This window comes from Sorex fumeus, unplaced genomic scaffold (genome assembly GCF_029834395.1).
Source record: "Sorex fumeus unplaced genomic scaffold, SorFum_2.1 ptg000065l, whole genome shotgun sequence".
In the NCBI taxonomy this organism is placed as follows: Eukaryota; Metazoa; Chordata; class Mammalia; order Eulipotyphla; family Soricidae; genus Sorex; species Sorex fumeus.
Window position 1 is genome coordinate 4,281,913 of NW_026606122.1, and position 16,180 is coordinate 4,298,092.

A 16,180-nucleotide genomic window follows, 5' to 3' on the forward strand; every position below is an offset into this window, starting at 1 on the left:
CCTCTTCTTCCCTTGCCTCCTCCCTTCCCTCCATACCCCCAGTCCCAGTCCGGGGTGTTTGGAGGCCTGGTCTGGAGCCCCCTATCCTGCACCAACCTCTGCTGTGTCTGTGACGTTGGTAGTGCCAGTGATCGTGCGTTGCCATTTTGTCTGGCTGTGGCCCTAACCCCTCCCTCCAGACCTCCCCCTTACCCCTCCCCTGCCCTTTGGTATTGTTTGAAGACTCCCCTCCCACAGGAAGAACAAATCTGATCAATTCTCCTTCCCGAAATAAACTCCTTAACCACCTAGACCACATGACTCTGACTTCTCAGTGTGTCTTATTTCTGTTCATTTTATGGAACAATGTATCTTCTTTGCAGGTGGAAGTGGTGGGAAGGGAGAGAGAGAGGAGGCACCAGAAAACTTTGGCCCTTTGTCTGGAGTGATAATACTGAACGTAAGGTGCTTGCCTTGGATATACCCCCACTAGATTTGATCCCTAGCACCTCCTATGGTCCTCCAAGCACCACCAGGAGTAACTCCTAAGTGCAGAGCCAGGAGTAAGCCATCAGTATCTCCAGGTGTGGCCCCAAATGCAAAAATAAAGAAAAAGAAAATGGGGCTGGAGCGACAGCACAGCGGGTAGGGTGTTTGCCTTGCATGCGGCCAACCCATGTTCGATTCCCAGCATCCCATATGGTCCCCTGAGCACAGCCAGGAGTAATTCCTGAGTGCAAAGCCAGGAGTAACCCCTGTGTATTGCCGGGTGTGACCCAAAAAGCAATAAATAAATAAATAAATAAATAAATAGAAAACTCGACCATTCTACCTGCTGGCCACTGTTGTTCAACCAATCCCACCATTTAACTTATTTATTTAGGTTTGGGGATCACACATAACAGTGTTCAGGCTTACTCCTGGCTCATGCACTCAGAGATCACTCATGGCAGGGCTGAGACACCATATGGGGTGCTGGGGGTCGAACCTGGGTCGGCGGAGTGCAAAGCAAGTGCCCTACCTGCTGTACTCACCACCCCACCATTTTAACTCCCTCCAACAATGTTATGCTGAGCAAGGCAGCTTCTGAAAGCCTCCCCTGTGGATCATTCCAGATCACACTCCTCTCAGCCCTGCCCAATTGCTCCAGTGAATGCCCTCTTTCTAGGATTTGGTTCTAATTCTACTCCCTTACCCATGGGCCTCCTAGTCCTTGTGGGCCACTCCCACCCTCCTCAGATGCCCAAGGAATCCGAATCTTCAGTGCTTTCCGTTTCATTTTTTTGCTTCTCCCTCAGCGGGAGAACTAAGAGACCAGTTTTGAGGGTGTTCATTCATCTCAGCCCTTTCACCCTTCGCTTGGCAACGCCCCAGCCCAGGAGGGGCGGGAAGTGGCAAGAACCTACGTCACGCGGTGGAGGGGGGCGAGGGCCGGGGCGCCTATGATGATGAAAGACTCATCTGATGGCCGCCAGCGCCTAATTAGGGACCCCGCCGGGCGGGCGCCTGGGTTCTGATGACGGGCGGGAACCCCCATCCACCCAACCCCCCAGGCACAGCGAAGCCTGAGAGCACACGGCAGAAGCTCGCCGCTCTGGGACTGAGCTCCAGAGTTGTTGGGGGGTGGGGGAGGGGGAGGGGGGGAGGAGATTTTGAACCTGAGTAAAATGGAAGCAGGGGAAACGGAATTCAGATCTTCAGGACTGAGGAGCAGGACAGCGGGGCGGAATGCGAAAGGAATGGGGAGCCAGGCAGGAATCTGTGAATTAGAACCTGGCCTGTGATGTTCTCTCCAGAAATCTCAACTAATCGTGGTACTGAGAGGGTTGGGGCGGGGAACGGTGATCAGGGCTAGCTCTCTGATGAAGGTGAAGAAGCACCCCAACTGGGCCTGCGATGAGTTTAGGGACCCTCCTCACAGAGTTCATCAGAATAGCAGTGTGGAGGAAGTCAAGGTGGGCCTTAACCCCCCACCAAACCACCAAATAAGCGTGCAAGAGAAGGCGACATGAAGTGTCCATACAAATATCCTAGCGAGGGCTGGAGCGATAGTGCAGTGGGTAAGGCACCTGCTTAGCACTCGGTCAACCCAGGTTCGATCCCTGACATCCCATATGGTCACTCTGCCCTGCCAAGAGGGATACCTGAGCACAGAGCCAAGAGTAAGCCCCGAGCACCGATGGATGTGCGCCCGCACCCCGGAAAAAATAGCAAATACCCAGACAGATCACAAACCTGGCATGTGTCAGGTCCCGAGATCGATCCCCGTCACCACAAACACCACAAACACCACCTCTTACTGTTGGGTCGCTACTCCCAAGTTTCCCTTCCTCCACTGTCAAGGTCTTACGCTATGACGCTCTGGGAGAGGCCACGGGACACCTTGAGATGGGCGGGGGCGGGGAGGGGGTGCAGTCGGCTGCTCCGCAGCTACCGAGGGCTGCGGAGTGCTTGGGCCTTGTGCTGCACCGCGGGGTGCCCCTCCCCTCGAGGCCGGCCGGCCGACGGGGGCCGAGGGGGGGCGGACCCTGAGAGTTGCGCTCCTCCCACACCGGTGTCGGGTTTACGGAACCCAGTTCCCCCACCGGCCGGACGCGCGATGACCTGACGGCCGCGAGGATCCCGTCCGCCTGACCCGGCCCGGCTCGACCCTGTCCAGCCGCGCCATGTTCGCGCGGGGTTCCCGGAGGCGTCGCTCTGAGCGCGCGGTGAGCGGGACTTAAGGGAAGGGATGGGGGGACGGGGGTAAACTGAGGCCCAGGACAGGAGGCAGAGGAGATTGAGCATACGCCCCTTGGAGGGGATGGAAATCCGTTTCCCCAAGCTTCCTCGACCAGAAAGGCAGGGGCTGCTGCTGGAAGCGTGTGGATCAATTAACAACGTAGAGATATAGCCCAGGACCCCGAATCGTCTCTCCGCAGCCCCTTCATCCGCACCCCAGCGCCTTCCCTTTCCCGGTTGTGTGAGTTATGATGGAGTTTGGGGTTGAGGGTCAAAATATTGAGCCCTTTGGCCCCTAGGAAAGGGACCTCCCCTCCACCTTGTCAGAGGGTAGACTAAGGAATGAATTCACACGTTCTTGGGGTACTACAGTACTGAGGGTCAAGGTTTTGAAGGAAAAGGGCTTCCACGTCAGCTGGGGAGCTTTTTTTGTGGGGCACACCCGGCGGTGATCAGGGCTTACTCCTGGTTCTACGCTCAGGGATTAGTGGACCATTTATGGTGCCGGGGATTGAACCCGGGCTGCCTGCGTGCAAGTCAAGCAAGCGCTGTACTGTTGCTCAAGCCCCTCCCTAGTCGTGGGGATTTTGGTCGCCTGGGTAGGATGGTCTTCTTATTTGGAAGGGTTTTCTAGGTAAGGGCAGATAACTCAAAGAGCTGGATTCCTGTGCCCCCTCATGGGCCCCACCCACCGTCCAGCACCACCAGGAATTCCCCCAAGGCTTCTCCAGGTGGGGGCCTGGGTTTCTTGTCTAGTCCTAAAATATAGGGCTACATAGATCTCAAAGAAGAGTGAGCTGGGTTTCTGGAAGGATCAGGGACTACTGAGATCCCTAGGGGAAATTCTCCAGTTGCATAGGTCTGAGAGGGTGATGCCAGCATTTGGGTGAGCTTCTGAAAAGAGGGGCAGTGGGGAGTCCCCAGTGAGAATGGGGAGTCTCAGACTCCCTGACTGTGGAAGCAAACTGTTGTCGCCCTGAGTGGAAAGGGACTGCAATGAGGACCGGTAGAGGCGACTTAGTTCGCGGAGATGTGTTGGGGACCTGGATGAGGCAGAGGCTGGTGGGAGCCCTAAGCTGGCCTGGGAGGAGAATTCCTGGAAAAGTGAGTATATAGAAAGGTGGCATCAGCCGCCCCGCCTCTACCTGGATTGTGTCCCCCTCCCGCATGCTCCGGGCCTTGTCCCAGCCTGCCCAGCATTGCCCAGGTGGGACATGCCGCAGCCTGTGGTACATGGCTGGCGTCGTAGTGGAGAGGTGGGCGTTGACTTCTCCCTCCCGCCCCACCCCCGCGCCGCGCCCTGTCCCGCACCTGCCCCCGCCCACCACAGCCTCCAGAAGCTGAGGACCCTGACCGGGGCCAACCCTGCAACTCCTGTCGAGATCAATGCCCCGGCTTCCTGCTTCACGGCTGGAGGTAGGTGACCAGGCTGAGGTCTTACCTGGGTAAGCCCCGCCCTCGGGGGAATCCCCCAGAGAATCAGGTCAAGCCTCTCTGCTTGCTCCCACCCACCGGCTTGCTCCCACCCACCGTGGGAGCTCAGTTGGGAAAAACTCAGATCATGAGCCCGCTCTCCCCTCAGCTCTGTTGTGACTCATTCCTTATTGTTCAGTTCCCGGGAGGGCCCCACCCACCAGACAGCCTCTTCCACTGCAAGCTCCTCCCCAGAAGGGTCCTTAGGAAGTCTCTGAGCCCCAGCCTTCATCCGGGCTCTGAGCACTGCCCCCAGCCATGTGCACTGGCTGCCAGGAGAGGCTTAAAATTCCCATTCTAGACCGCAGGTCTTAGCCTCTCCTAGACATTCACAGACAAGAGACTTACCCTCAGACCTAGAGACCCTCCCCTCCGCCCTCAATTTCTGTGTCCCAATAGAGGTTAGAGCCTCCCTCTAGGGAAAATTACCCCACAAAGTTCAAAGCTATTTCTTTGTCTGTTTTGGGCACACATCTGGTGATGCTCAAGGCTTGCTCCTATCTCTGCACTCCTAATGATGCTCGGGGGACCATATGGATTGCCAGGGATGGAATTCTGATTGGATACAGGCAAGGCAAACGTCCTACCTGCTATACTATCGCTCTGGCCCAGGTCTAGAGCCAGTCCTAAGGGGAAGTTGTAAGATTCAGAACTCCCAATTTTAGACTTAGAGCCCCATTCCAACTCCAGCTGGCGGTGGGAAGTCTGAGCTGAATCCCAGAATTGAAAGAAGGTGTCAGGGGTGAGGAGGGAGTGGGGCAGTGGCAATGGATTTAAGACTCTACAGCCCCAATCTGGTTCCCAGCCCCACTCTTGTACTCAGCACCCTGGCCTGGCTGAGGGCCCTCTGGGAGTGATAATCTTCCTGCCCCTCAGTCGGACTTTCTTGGGTTACAAGAGGGTAGGGTTAACCCTTACTAATTGACTCCTTGGCCCCCTCAGAAAGATCTGCCAGCACTGCAAATGCCCGAGGGAGGAGCATGCCATGAGGACAGTGCCTGTGGACCTCGAACGCATAATGTGTCGTCTCATCTCTGACTTCCAGCGCCACTCCATCTCTGATGATGATTCAGGCTGTGCGTCTGAGGAGTATGCCTGGGTGCCCCCAGGTCTCAAGCCTGAGCAGGTGATCAGAGGCCACCATCGACTTTTTATGTATTTATTTATGTATCTACTGTTTTGGGTTTGGGGCCACACCTGACAATGCTTAGGGATAACTCCTAGCAGTCTTGGAGGACCATATGAGATGCCAGGGATTAAACCTAGGTAGGCCTCATGCAAGGCAAGCTCCTGACCCACTGTGCTATCTCTCCAGCCCCACCATCCACCTTTATTGTTTAGTTTTATTTGGTTTGGGGCCACACCCAATGGTGCTTAACCTTGCTCCTGGCTTTATGCTCAGGGATCACTCCTGGTGGCCGTGGGTGACCATATGGGATGCTGGGGATCGAACCTGGGTTGGCTGCATGCAAAGCAAGTGCCCTACCTGCTGTTTTATCTCTCCATCCCCACCATCCACTATTTTATTTGTAGTCTGCCTTGGGGGCACACCTGATAATGCTCAGGACTTAATTCTGGATCTGTACTCAGGAATGACTTTTTGTTTGTTTTTAGACCACACTTGCATGTGCTCAGGGATCACTCCTGGCAGGCCTTTCGAAACCCAGTGGGGTACTGGAACCAAACCTAACTCAACCACATACCAGACAAGCACTCAACCCACTGTTCTCCTGTGGGTATACAGACATATGTACACACAAAAACACACTGGCGCATATATGCAAGAGGAGACCTATGTCTGGAACAGTGCTAAAGGTGTGTGGTAAGGTGGTACATATCCTTGTGATCATATCCTTGGTAAGCTCCGCATAACCCATAAGGAATTCTAGGGCTCATTTAAGCCAGTTCCTTGGGGCCTATGCTCCCCACTGCAATTCTACACCCAGCCCCTCATTTACCACTTCTCTGTTCATTGGTTCTTTTGGCAATGAGTCACAGAGCAACACTGAATAGCAGACCGTGTTCTCGGCACTGAGACATGGCTGTGAACACACTACGTAGACATAGAATATCCAGCCTTCAAGGAGATTAACTTACCAAAGGGAGACATGACCAGTAAACAAACCTGGGAGGTAGAAATGGCAAAAGATGTAAAGGTCAAGGACTATTTACACAGGTGACGGGTGGAAAGTGATGTGAAGAGTTGTAAACAGGGCACCCAGCTAAATCTCTGAGAACTTGACGCTTCCTCAAGATGTGAAGTGGGGGACGGGAGAGATAGTACAGCAGTAGGGCATTTGCCTTGTACAAGGCCAACCCAGCTTCAACCCCTAGCACCCCGATATGGTATTCTAGGTACCACCAGGAGTAATTCCTGAGTCCAGAGCCAGGAGTTACCTCTGAGCACCACCAAGTGTGACCCCCCAAAAATAAAACAACATGTGAAGTACTCCAGGTAGACAACACAGGTGGACCCAAGCAAAGGGAATAGACACAAAGGCCCTGAGGCAGGAGTGAACTTGGCCTGCACGAAGAACAGAGCTGACCAGGGCAGCCAGCACAGAGTGGTTGGAGGTGAGATCAGAGGAGTGGCAAGGCCATGGAAAGGACTTTGACTTCCACTTGGGCATAAGAGGCTTGTGAGCAAAGAGATGCAGTTTGTTTGGAGATTTACTGGGAACCCTTTGACTGAGTATACTGCAGACACAGGTGACGGGTGGAAAGTGATGTGAAGAGTTGTGAAGGAGTAGGGGGCTAGGGAAGGGAAGGTTCACACTGGTGGTAGAAGCAGTGTGCAGTGCGCTGATTCTGTATATGGTTTGTTCGTTTATTGATTATTATGCTAGGGAGTCAAACCCAGGGCCTCATCTCTGTAAGGCATGCCTGTAATTACAGAACTACATCCCTGGCCCTGGACTTGGGATCTGTTTTGAGGGTAGAATTGAGATGATTAACTCCTCTGTGTGAGATAGAGACGAGTTAGAGATGAACCTAAGGATGGCCAGTTTAACTGATAAGATGGGGCTGGAGAGATCATACTGCAGGTATGCTGTTTGCCTTGCATATGGCCAACCTGTTTGATCCTTGGCATCCCCTATGGTCCCCCCAAACCCCAGCAGGTGTGATTCCTAAGTGCAGAGCCAGGAGTAACCCCTGAACATAAAAAATGTTTTTATGTAGCTGCCAAACAAATAAGAAAAATAGCAAGAAGACTAGGCATTGCAAGTTGGAATTATAAGAGCATATGTTTGGTTTTGGCCTTGTAGCATTTGGGATGCCTGTTACATAGCTAAGCTGCCAAGTTGTCTGAAACTCAAGGGAGAGGTTACCAGGCTGTAGGTATGCGTTTGTGAAGCTTTAGACAGAAGATGATGCTATTTATAACTCTGAGGTTGGATGCAAGTCCCAAGGGAGTGTACACAGACAGAGTTAAGAAGCTCAAGGACTGGAACTGAGGACCCTCACACATTTAAGGGTTAGAACTAAAAGAGGCACAGGGAAAAGGCAGCCTGTCAGATAGGAAGCAGGGCCCAGAGTGAGAGAACAGGTTACTTGTGTTGCACACTGCTGTCCCCAATTCAATCCTCAAAATCATACATGGTCCTCTGAACACAGCTAGGAATGATCTTTGAGCACTGCCAAGTATCCCTCCTCACTCACTGCAATTTAAGAAAAGGTAGGGAGCCAGGAAGTTGAGGTTTTCTCTGAAAGCCCCAGAAACTGTGTCTTCCAGAAAAGGGAGAGTTCATGGTCCCATGCTGCTAAAGTCTTGAGAAGCAAACAATGGTGGTAACAATATAGATGCTATATCCGTTGTGGCATGAACTGTTTGGAGAAATGCAGAAACTGAAGGGACTGGAAGGCCCAAATGAAGTGGGGCCCAGAGAGAATTGAAAGGGAGGAAATAGAAACACAAGTGCACCCAGCACTTGAAAGATCTTGCTATAAAGAGGAGGGCATGAGTGGAGTAGCAGAGGCATAGAAGCTGCATGGGAAGATAGGGAGGAGGGGAGGAGGCTTGCTCTTCAAGACTGTGTTCTCCATTGAACACTGTCTCTCTTGCTTGTCTCTATGTTCTTTGCTTGCCTATTTCCACTATGGAGAATCCTGTGTTTTCTCGAAGGTATATGTCTCTCTCTTCTCTCACATCTTTCTAAATAAGCTTTAATAAACAGTACCTTATTCACCAAGAAAAAAAAACGGGCTGGAGCGATAGCACAGCAGGTAGGGCATTTACCTTGCACGCGGCCAACCCGGGTTCGATTCCCAGCATCCCATATGGTCCCCTGAGCACCGCCAGGAGTAATTCCTGAGTGCAGAGCCAGGAGTAACCCTTGTGCATTGCCGGGTGTGGCCCAAAAAGCAAAAAAAAAAAACACATGGAGGATTGGGCCTGAGTACAGTAGGTAAGACAGCCTTGCACGTGGCTGATATGGGTTTGATTCCTGGCAACACATATGGTCCCCTGAGCACCACCAGTAGTGATCCCCGAGCGCAGAATCAGGAGTAAGCCCTGTGCATCACCTGTTATGGTCCCCAAACCAAAAAAGTAGAGAGACCGGAGAGATAGTATGGTGGGTAAGGCGCTTGTCTTGCATACAGTGGACCCGGTTTCAATCCCTGGCATCTGATATGGTTCCCTGAGCACTGTCAGGAGTGCAGAGCCATAAGTAACCTTTGAGTATTGCAGGGTGTGGCCCCAAAACAAAAACAAAACTTAGGCAGGAGGAGAGCAGAAGAATAGTATAACAGTTACTGAGCTTGTCTTACACTCAGTTGACTCTGGTTCACTCCCTGACATCCCATATGGTCCCCACAGCATCACCTGTAGTGATCCCTGAGTTCAGAACCAGGAATAAGCCCCGAGCACAGCCCTATACCACCACCAACAACAATAGCAACAACAACAACAACAAAATAAACAACATAGGGAGGGCTGGGGAGAGGAGTGAGTGCTTGTCATACTGCTGTCAATACCTAGCACCACATGGTCCCTTAGCACTTCCAAGAAAGACCCTACAAGCATCGAGTCACAAATAGCTCCTGAACACTGTCAGGTGTGGCCCCCACACACCCCTCTCAATAAAAACAAAAAACCATAAACACAGGGGAACTTGGTTGCACGATTGAGAACTGATAGAAATGGTCCAGTTTAAAAAGAGGGATGGGGTGGTCCAGACCATAGAAATATTTTAATATTCTCAGAGCAGTAGGAACCTGATCCCCACTATTCCACTATATCCGAACACATCCCTTAGTTCATTATAATTTGCTTTCTCTCAGGGCTGGTGAGATAGTCCAGAAATTAAGGCCTTATGCATGACCAGCCCCATTTCAGTCCTTAGTGCTGTATAGGGTCACCCAAGCACTGCCTGGAATGATCCCTGAGCACAGAGCCAGGGAAAGCTCTGTGTACTATTGGGTGTGACTGAAGAACCAAAAATATAAACAGACAAGTAAATAATAGCTTTTTCCCATTCCATGTGCATTCCCAGGTCTACCAGTTTTTCAGCTGCCTTCCTGAGGACAAGGTTCCCTATGTTAACAGTCCTGGGGAGAAATACAGGATCAAGCAGCTGCTGCACCAGCTGCCCCCACACGACAGTGAGGTAAGGAGAGAGAAAACCGGAAAGAAATGCAAGGTTAGGGCACAGCTTGGGCCACTGCTGGCAGCTGGAAAGATGGACACAGCAAGACCAGATGGATAGTACAGCAGAAGACAGGATGCTTGCCTTGAATGTAAACAATCTGGGTTTGATTCCTTGATTCCTGGTACCACATATTGTCCCCTGAACCCTGGCAGGAGTGATCCCTAAGCACAGAGCCAGGAGTAAGCCCTGAGCACAGCTGGACGTGCCTCCCTCCCCTCCCCCCGCCAACAATAAAAAGAAATGCTCACAGAAAGGTGAGTTTCTCTGAGCTGAAAGCAACAATTGGGACATTTCCTTGGCCACTGCTGGGCACTGGAAGAAGAGCTGAGGAGTATGACTGGGAGATGCCTAGAAGGTCTGGAGCTCATGCTTTGCCTGTAGGAACTTTAGGTTTGATCCCTAGCACTGTATGGAGTTAAGGGGTGAGAATTTGGGGGTGAGGGTTTAGCCCACTCTTGGCTGTGCTCAGGCCTTCCTCTTGTCTCTGCTCTCAGGTATCACTCCCAGTGGTGCTCAAGAAACCCTTTGTAGTGCTAGGGATCAATCCAGGGTTGACCGTGTGCATGGCAAGCATTTTACCTACTGTGCTAGCTCTTCAACCCCACAGGGTGAGAACTCTAAGCAGGAGGCACCAACTCCATAAGGCCTAGACAGAAGTTTTGTGAAAGCAGATGAAATTTACAAAGGGTGGTTGGGTAGCCTCAAAGGATGAGCCTGGAAGCCCTTCACACACACACCCACCCACCCGCAGGCACAGTACTGCACTGCACTGGAAGAGGAGGAGAAGAAAGAGCTCCGCTCCTTTAGCCAGCAGCGGAAGCGAGAGAATTTGGGGCGAGGCACAGTGCGCATCTTTCCGGTGACCATCACTGGGGCCATCTGTGAGGAGGTAAGCCACAAAGGGCCAGGATGAGTGAGTGAGATCTTTGCTCCAAGTCTCAGGCTTCACAGACCCTCTACCAAGCCCTGGGAAGATGAGACTGGCCTCTTTATTTTGTTTGTTTGTTTGGTTGGTTTTTGGAGAGGTGCACACTCAACTGTGCTCAGGGCTTACTTGTGGTTTTGTGCTCAGTGATCACTCCTGGCTTGGGGGCTCAAGGGACCCTATGTGGTGTCAGAGATTGAACCCAGGCTGGCCGCATGCAAAGGCAAGTGCCTTATCCACTATTTCTTGGGCCCCAAAACTGTCCTCTTTATGTATTTATTTTTTAATGAGTTTTAATCTTTATTGAGGTACTGTGATTTATAGTGTTGTTGATGAGGTTTTTTTTGGGGGGTTCATACCCAGCAATGCTCAGGGGTCAGTTCTGGCTCTGCACTCAGGAATTACTGGCAAGCTTGGGGGACCATATGAAATGCTGGGGATCAAATCCAGGTTGGCTGGCTGTGTGCAAGGCAAATGCCCTACCCACTGTACTATCACTCCACCCCTGAAAGTAGCCACTTTAAACCCCAGTGTGGGTCTCCAGTGTCCTTATGGGGTCTGCTCCTCCTTTCTCACAGTGATGCAAGATCACCCCTGGCCTACTTGCCCCACTGTACAGTGGATAGGGGCCAGGGTCTTAGTCCTCTGCTTTTCTTGTGGTTGGAATGTGCCATTAATTTTTATTTAGTTTTTGTTTGCTGTTTGGGGAGACCACACTGGTGGTGCTCAGGGCTTACTCCTGGCTCTGATCTCAGGGATCACTCCTGGCAGGGCTCTGGGAAACCCTATGAACTGCCAGGTTTTAAACCTGGATTGGCCACATACAAGGCAAGAGCCCTAACTGCTGTCCTATCTCCCCAGCCCTGGGATGTGTCCTTTAGAATACTGTGCACATGTATAGTCCTGAGTTCTATTCCTTGTTCCTAAAGTACCTCAGAATGCAGCCCCCAAGTCCATTAATCACCATTGGGCTTAAGCAGTGCTGGGAGTCCCCTCTTCAAATAGAAGAACACATGGTAAGGTCTGTCTCTAATGAAGTAGGTGGGTAGAATTTGTCTTCAAGGCCCACGTGGTGGGTGAACCTGGCCTTTGATACTGCTGTCATTTTGTGAGCTGTCACCAATGGCTTGAACTGTCTCTATGGCTTTCCTTAAACCTCTAAGGGCAAGACTTGCCTGTAAGATCACCACACATAGGAGCAGGGCTGACTCTTAGGACCCAGGTCATCTGTCCGTCCCACCCAACTCCCTGTGGTTAGGCAGAGTCTGGCTCAGAATTACCCAGAGGGGAAGACCAATCACAAAAGCCCACTATGAGGAACTCCTGAGTGTGATTTTTTTGTTGTTCTTATTTTGTTTTTTGGGTCACATCCAGCGATGTTTAGGGCTAAATCCTGGCTCTAAGCTCAGGGGTCACTCCTGGTGGGGCTCAGGAGACATATGGGGTGCCAGGGACCGAACCTGGATCAACTGCGTGCAAGGGAATCATCCTACCTGCTGTACTATCTCTCCAGCTCCATTGACATTTATTTTTTGTTGGGGGTGGTGGGGGGGCTCGTCCAGTGCTGCTTAGGGACTATTCCTGACTCTGTGCTCAAGGATTACTCCTAGAAGTGCTTAGGGGACCCTAGGGGGTGCTGTGAATCAAACCAAAATAGGTCATGTAAAAGGCAAGCACCTTACCTCCTGTGCTATCTCTTTGGCCCTGGTGGGTTTTGTTTTTGTTTTAGGGTTTGTTTGGGTTTGGGTTTTTGGTGACCCCTTCACCATCTGACCAGCTTGGTGATGGTGCCCATCTCATTTCGCAGTGTGGAAAGCAGATTGGAGGTGGAGACATTGCAGTCTTTGCCAGCCGCGCAGGCCTAGGGACCTGCTGGCACCCGCAGTGCTTTGTGTGTTCCACGTGTCAGGAGTTGCTGGTGGACCTTATCTACTTCTACCATGCCGGCAAGGTCTACTGTGGCCGCCACCATGCTGAACGCCTGCGGCCCCGCTGCCAAGCCTGCGATGAGGTTAGTATTCTTTGCTGTATGTGTGGAGGGGGTGGTGGATGGAGCTGGAAGCAGAGTTAGAGTGGGTAGGGCCAGTAGCTGCCCTTCTGGTGGCCACAGATGTTCTTCATTCCCTACAGATCATCTTCTCCCCCGAATGCACGGAGGCGGAGGGCCGGCACTGGCACATGGGCCACTTCTGCTGCTTCGAATGTGAGGCATCGCTTGGTGGGCAGCGCTATGTCATGCAACAGAGCCGGCCACATTGCTGTGCCTGCTATGAGGCCCGCCACGCGGAGTACTGTGATGGCTGTGGGGAGCACATCGGTGGGTGAACACAGGACTGGAAAGGGGCTTGGCAGGGATGGGCAGCCAGGCCTCAGCTCCAGTCCATCAGGATTCTTGCTGTGATCTAGGCCACATCTCCTACTAGACTTCTGGTCTGGCCTGATACCATCAACCCCTTCTCTCCTCAGTCTCCTTCACTGGACAGATCCCACTGCAAAAGCATCCATCATGCCATACTTTGTTTTTTCATTTTTGGGCCACAACGGTGGGGCTCTGAGCTTACTTAGGCTCAGGGATCACTCTTGGCAGGGCTTGAGCGACCTCAATGTATGGAATGCTGGGAATCACTCTGGCCAGTGCCCTGTTTTCTAAGACTGCCCTCCACTAGCCTGGGTAATTCCTACCTTTTAAGTTATGCTCTGGCCTGGAAGCCCCACTGCTTTTTATTTGTTTGGGGGCCACAACTGGAGATTCTCAGGGGTTACTCCGGGCTCTACATTCAGGAATCAATTCTAGTAGTGCAGGGGACCATATGGGATGCCAGGGATTGAATCCAGGTCGACTGCATACAAGGCATTTGCCCTACCCATAGTACTATTGGTCTGGCCCCACAATCCCGCTGCTTTGTTACTAAGGCCATGTCTTATGCTCTCTGTACTTCCCAGGCCTTTTTAAAAATTTTTTTTTTTTTTAATTTTTATTAGTGAAACACCATGAGGTACAGTTGTAAACTTACAAATTTTTGTGCTTGAGTTTCAGTTATACAATGATCAAGTACCCATCCCTCCACCAGTGCCCATTTTCCACCACCACGGGTCCCAGTATCCCTCCCACCCCCCATCCCCCCCATCCCACCCTGCCTCTGTGGCAGGGCATTCCCTTTTGTTCTCTTTACTAGAAACCATTTTACCATTTTTTTTTTTGCTTTTTCGGTCACACCCAGCGATGCACAGGGTTCACTCCTGGCTTTGCACTCATGAATTACTCCTGGCGGTGCTCGGGGGACCATATGGGATGCTGGGAATCGAACCCGGATCAGTCTGGTGCAAGGCAAGCTCCCTACCCGCTGTGTTATCGCTCCAGCCCCTTTTCTTTTGTTTTTGGGCCACACCCACGTCTTGCTTGCTAAGTGCTCTGGGGACCATGTAGTAGCAGAGATCAGACCCAAACCTACACACACACACACACACACACACAAACACACAAAGCATGTGATCCAGCCCTTTGAGCCGTCTCCCCCTCCCCCTCCCCGAGTCACCTCTAACCAAACCTGACTATATCCACCCCCACTTTGGGAGGGCTCACCCTTGGGAAGAAAAGAAGGAGGAAGGAAGAGATATTTACCAGGTTCAGGAGAGTCAGAGAGTGAGGAAAGGGTGGGGGGGTGAGTATCAATTCCTTCCTATGTAGGAGAGGTGAAGGAAGAGGGTTCACTGGGTACCCTGCTGCAGATTTTCTGCCATTTCCTTAGAGGGTTTCACTGAGGAGTGACGGGGGGGTGGTTGGGGTCTCTGCCTCAATTTCCCTTCTCCTGCCGGATCCCACAGGCCTGGACCAGGGCCAGATGGCTTATGAGGGCCAACACTGGCACGCCTCAGACCGCTGCTTCTGCTGTAGTCGCTGCAGGCGGGCCCTCCTGGGCCGCCCTTTCCTGCCACGCCATGGGCTGATCTTCTGCTCCCATGCCTGCAGTATGGGGTCTGATCCCCCAGTTCCCAGGACCGGGCGCCGAAGCTGGAGCGCAAGTACGGTTTCCACACCACTCACAGCCTCCACAGCCCCTTTCTCTGCCGTGGAGGGGGCATCAGAGATGGCCACCAAAAGCACCAGTACCAACCCAGCCCCTGGTGAGCTCATCCTGCAGCCTTGACCAGCTATACCACGTCCCCAACCTCCCTGCCTTACCCTGGCCCCTCTCCGCGTCATTCCCAGCCTCCATCCCCATCTTCTCCAGGTACCAGCTACCAAACATTCCAGGCCTAGTGTCAGGCCAAACTACACCCCTTCAGGAACCTTGACTGTACAGGGACAGCCCCTGCTTCAGTTAGTTCCTCCTTTCCGCTAAACCCTTGATGCTCCACCTTCTTTCAACAAAAAATTTTCTTGTCAATTTCCGCCTGTGCCATGCCCCCTTCAGTCACACCCCCCTATTTGGTCTTGCTCATTCTTCATGCTCCCACTTCTCATCCCCAGAAACCGCCCTGACTTCATATTTCCTGACTTCCCATGTCATTGCCCCTCTCTCACCCATGCTCCCACCGTCCTGGCCCTGGTTGGGGAAGGGAACAAAGGGAGGCCCTTGCACAGGACATCCCGCAAGAGGGCACGGCAAGGGCTGAATACAGGAATGTTCTCCAATTCTGTCCAGATGCAGGACCCGAGGAACCCACCCGCTTTCTTCGAGGGACTCCTCACCGCCACTCCATGCCCGAGCTGGGGCTCCGCAGCGCCCCCGAGCCACCACCGGGGTCCCCCAGCCAGGTGGATTCATGCCGAGAAGATGATGCTTTTGGTCGCCAGAGCACCCCACGGGTCAGCTTCCGTGATCCTCTGGTGTCTGAGGGAGGCCCACGGCGGACCCTGAGTGCTCCCCCATCCCAGCGCAGGAGGCCACGAAGTCCCCCACCCGAGGTATCCAGCCGACATCGCTGTGGCCGCCGCTGCCACCACCGTCACCACCGCCACTCTGGCCGGCATCGCCCCCACGCACATAAATTAGGATCGGGGTCAGACTCAGGATCTTGTTCCAGTTCGCCCTCCAACCCCAGTTCTGAGTCCTCCGAAGACGATGGCTTCTTCCTTGGGGAACGCATCCCTCTGCCCCCACACCTATGTAGGCCCTTGTCTGCTCAGGGAACTGCACCCAAGACCCCCAATTCTCCATCTCCACAGCTCCCTCAGGACTTGCGCCCAGGGGTGCCTCGCCAGGCTAGAGACAAGAACTGCATCTTGGCTTGAAGGCCAGGGAGTACTAGGGGGTCTCTGACTCATTCTAGACAATGATTCCTCCTCAGCCTAAGTCAGACAGAACCTCCCTCCCCACCCGCCTCCCGCTGTGTTTGTATTACCAGAGTAATTTCATGTTTCGGGAAAGCCTGGCTTATCTATCCCCTTGCTTCTGCGGCCACCCTCTTGACATTTCCCCACATTCGA

The 16,180-nt window shown here is 52.7% G+C and overlaps 1 protein-coding gene across 1 annotated transcript; it reads left to right on the plus strand.

Moving 5' to 3' along the window:
* The first annotated feature begins 2,557 nt into the window (after window positions 1-2,557).
* PRICKLE3 (prickle planar cell polarity protein 3) lies at window positions 2,558-16,180 on the plus strand. Its single transcript, XM_056128605.1, has 9 exons — window positions 2,558-2,687; window positions 4,031-4,116; window positions 5,116-5,299; window positions 9,669-9,782; window positions 10,576-10,713; window positions 12,557-12,760; window positions 12,880-13,066; window positions 14,575-14,874; window positions 15,396-16,180. The coding sequence occupies exons 1-9, from the start codon at window positions 2,646-2,648 to the stop codon at window positions 15,983-15,985; spliced, it is 1,845 nt and encodes a 614-aa protein (XP_055984580.1). The 5' UTR covers window positions 2,558-2,645; the 3' UTR covers window positions 15,986-16,180.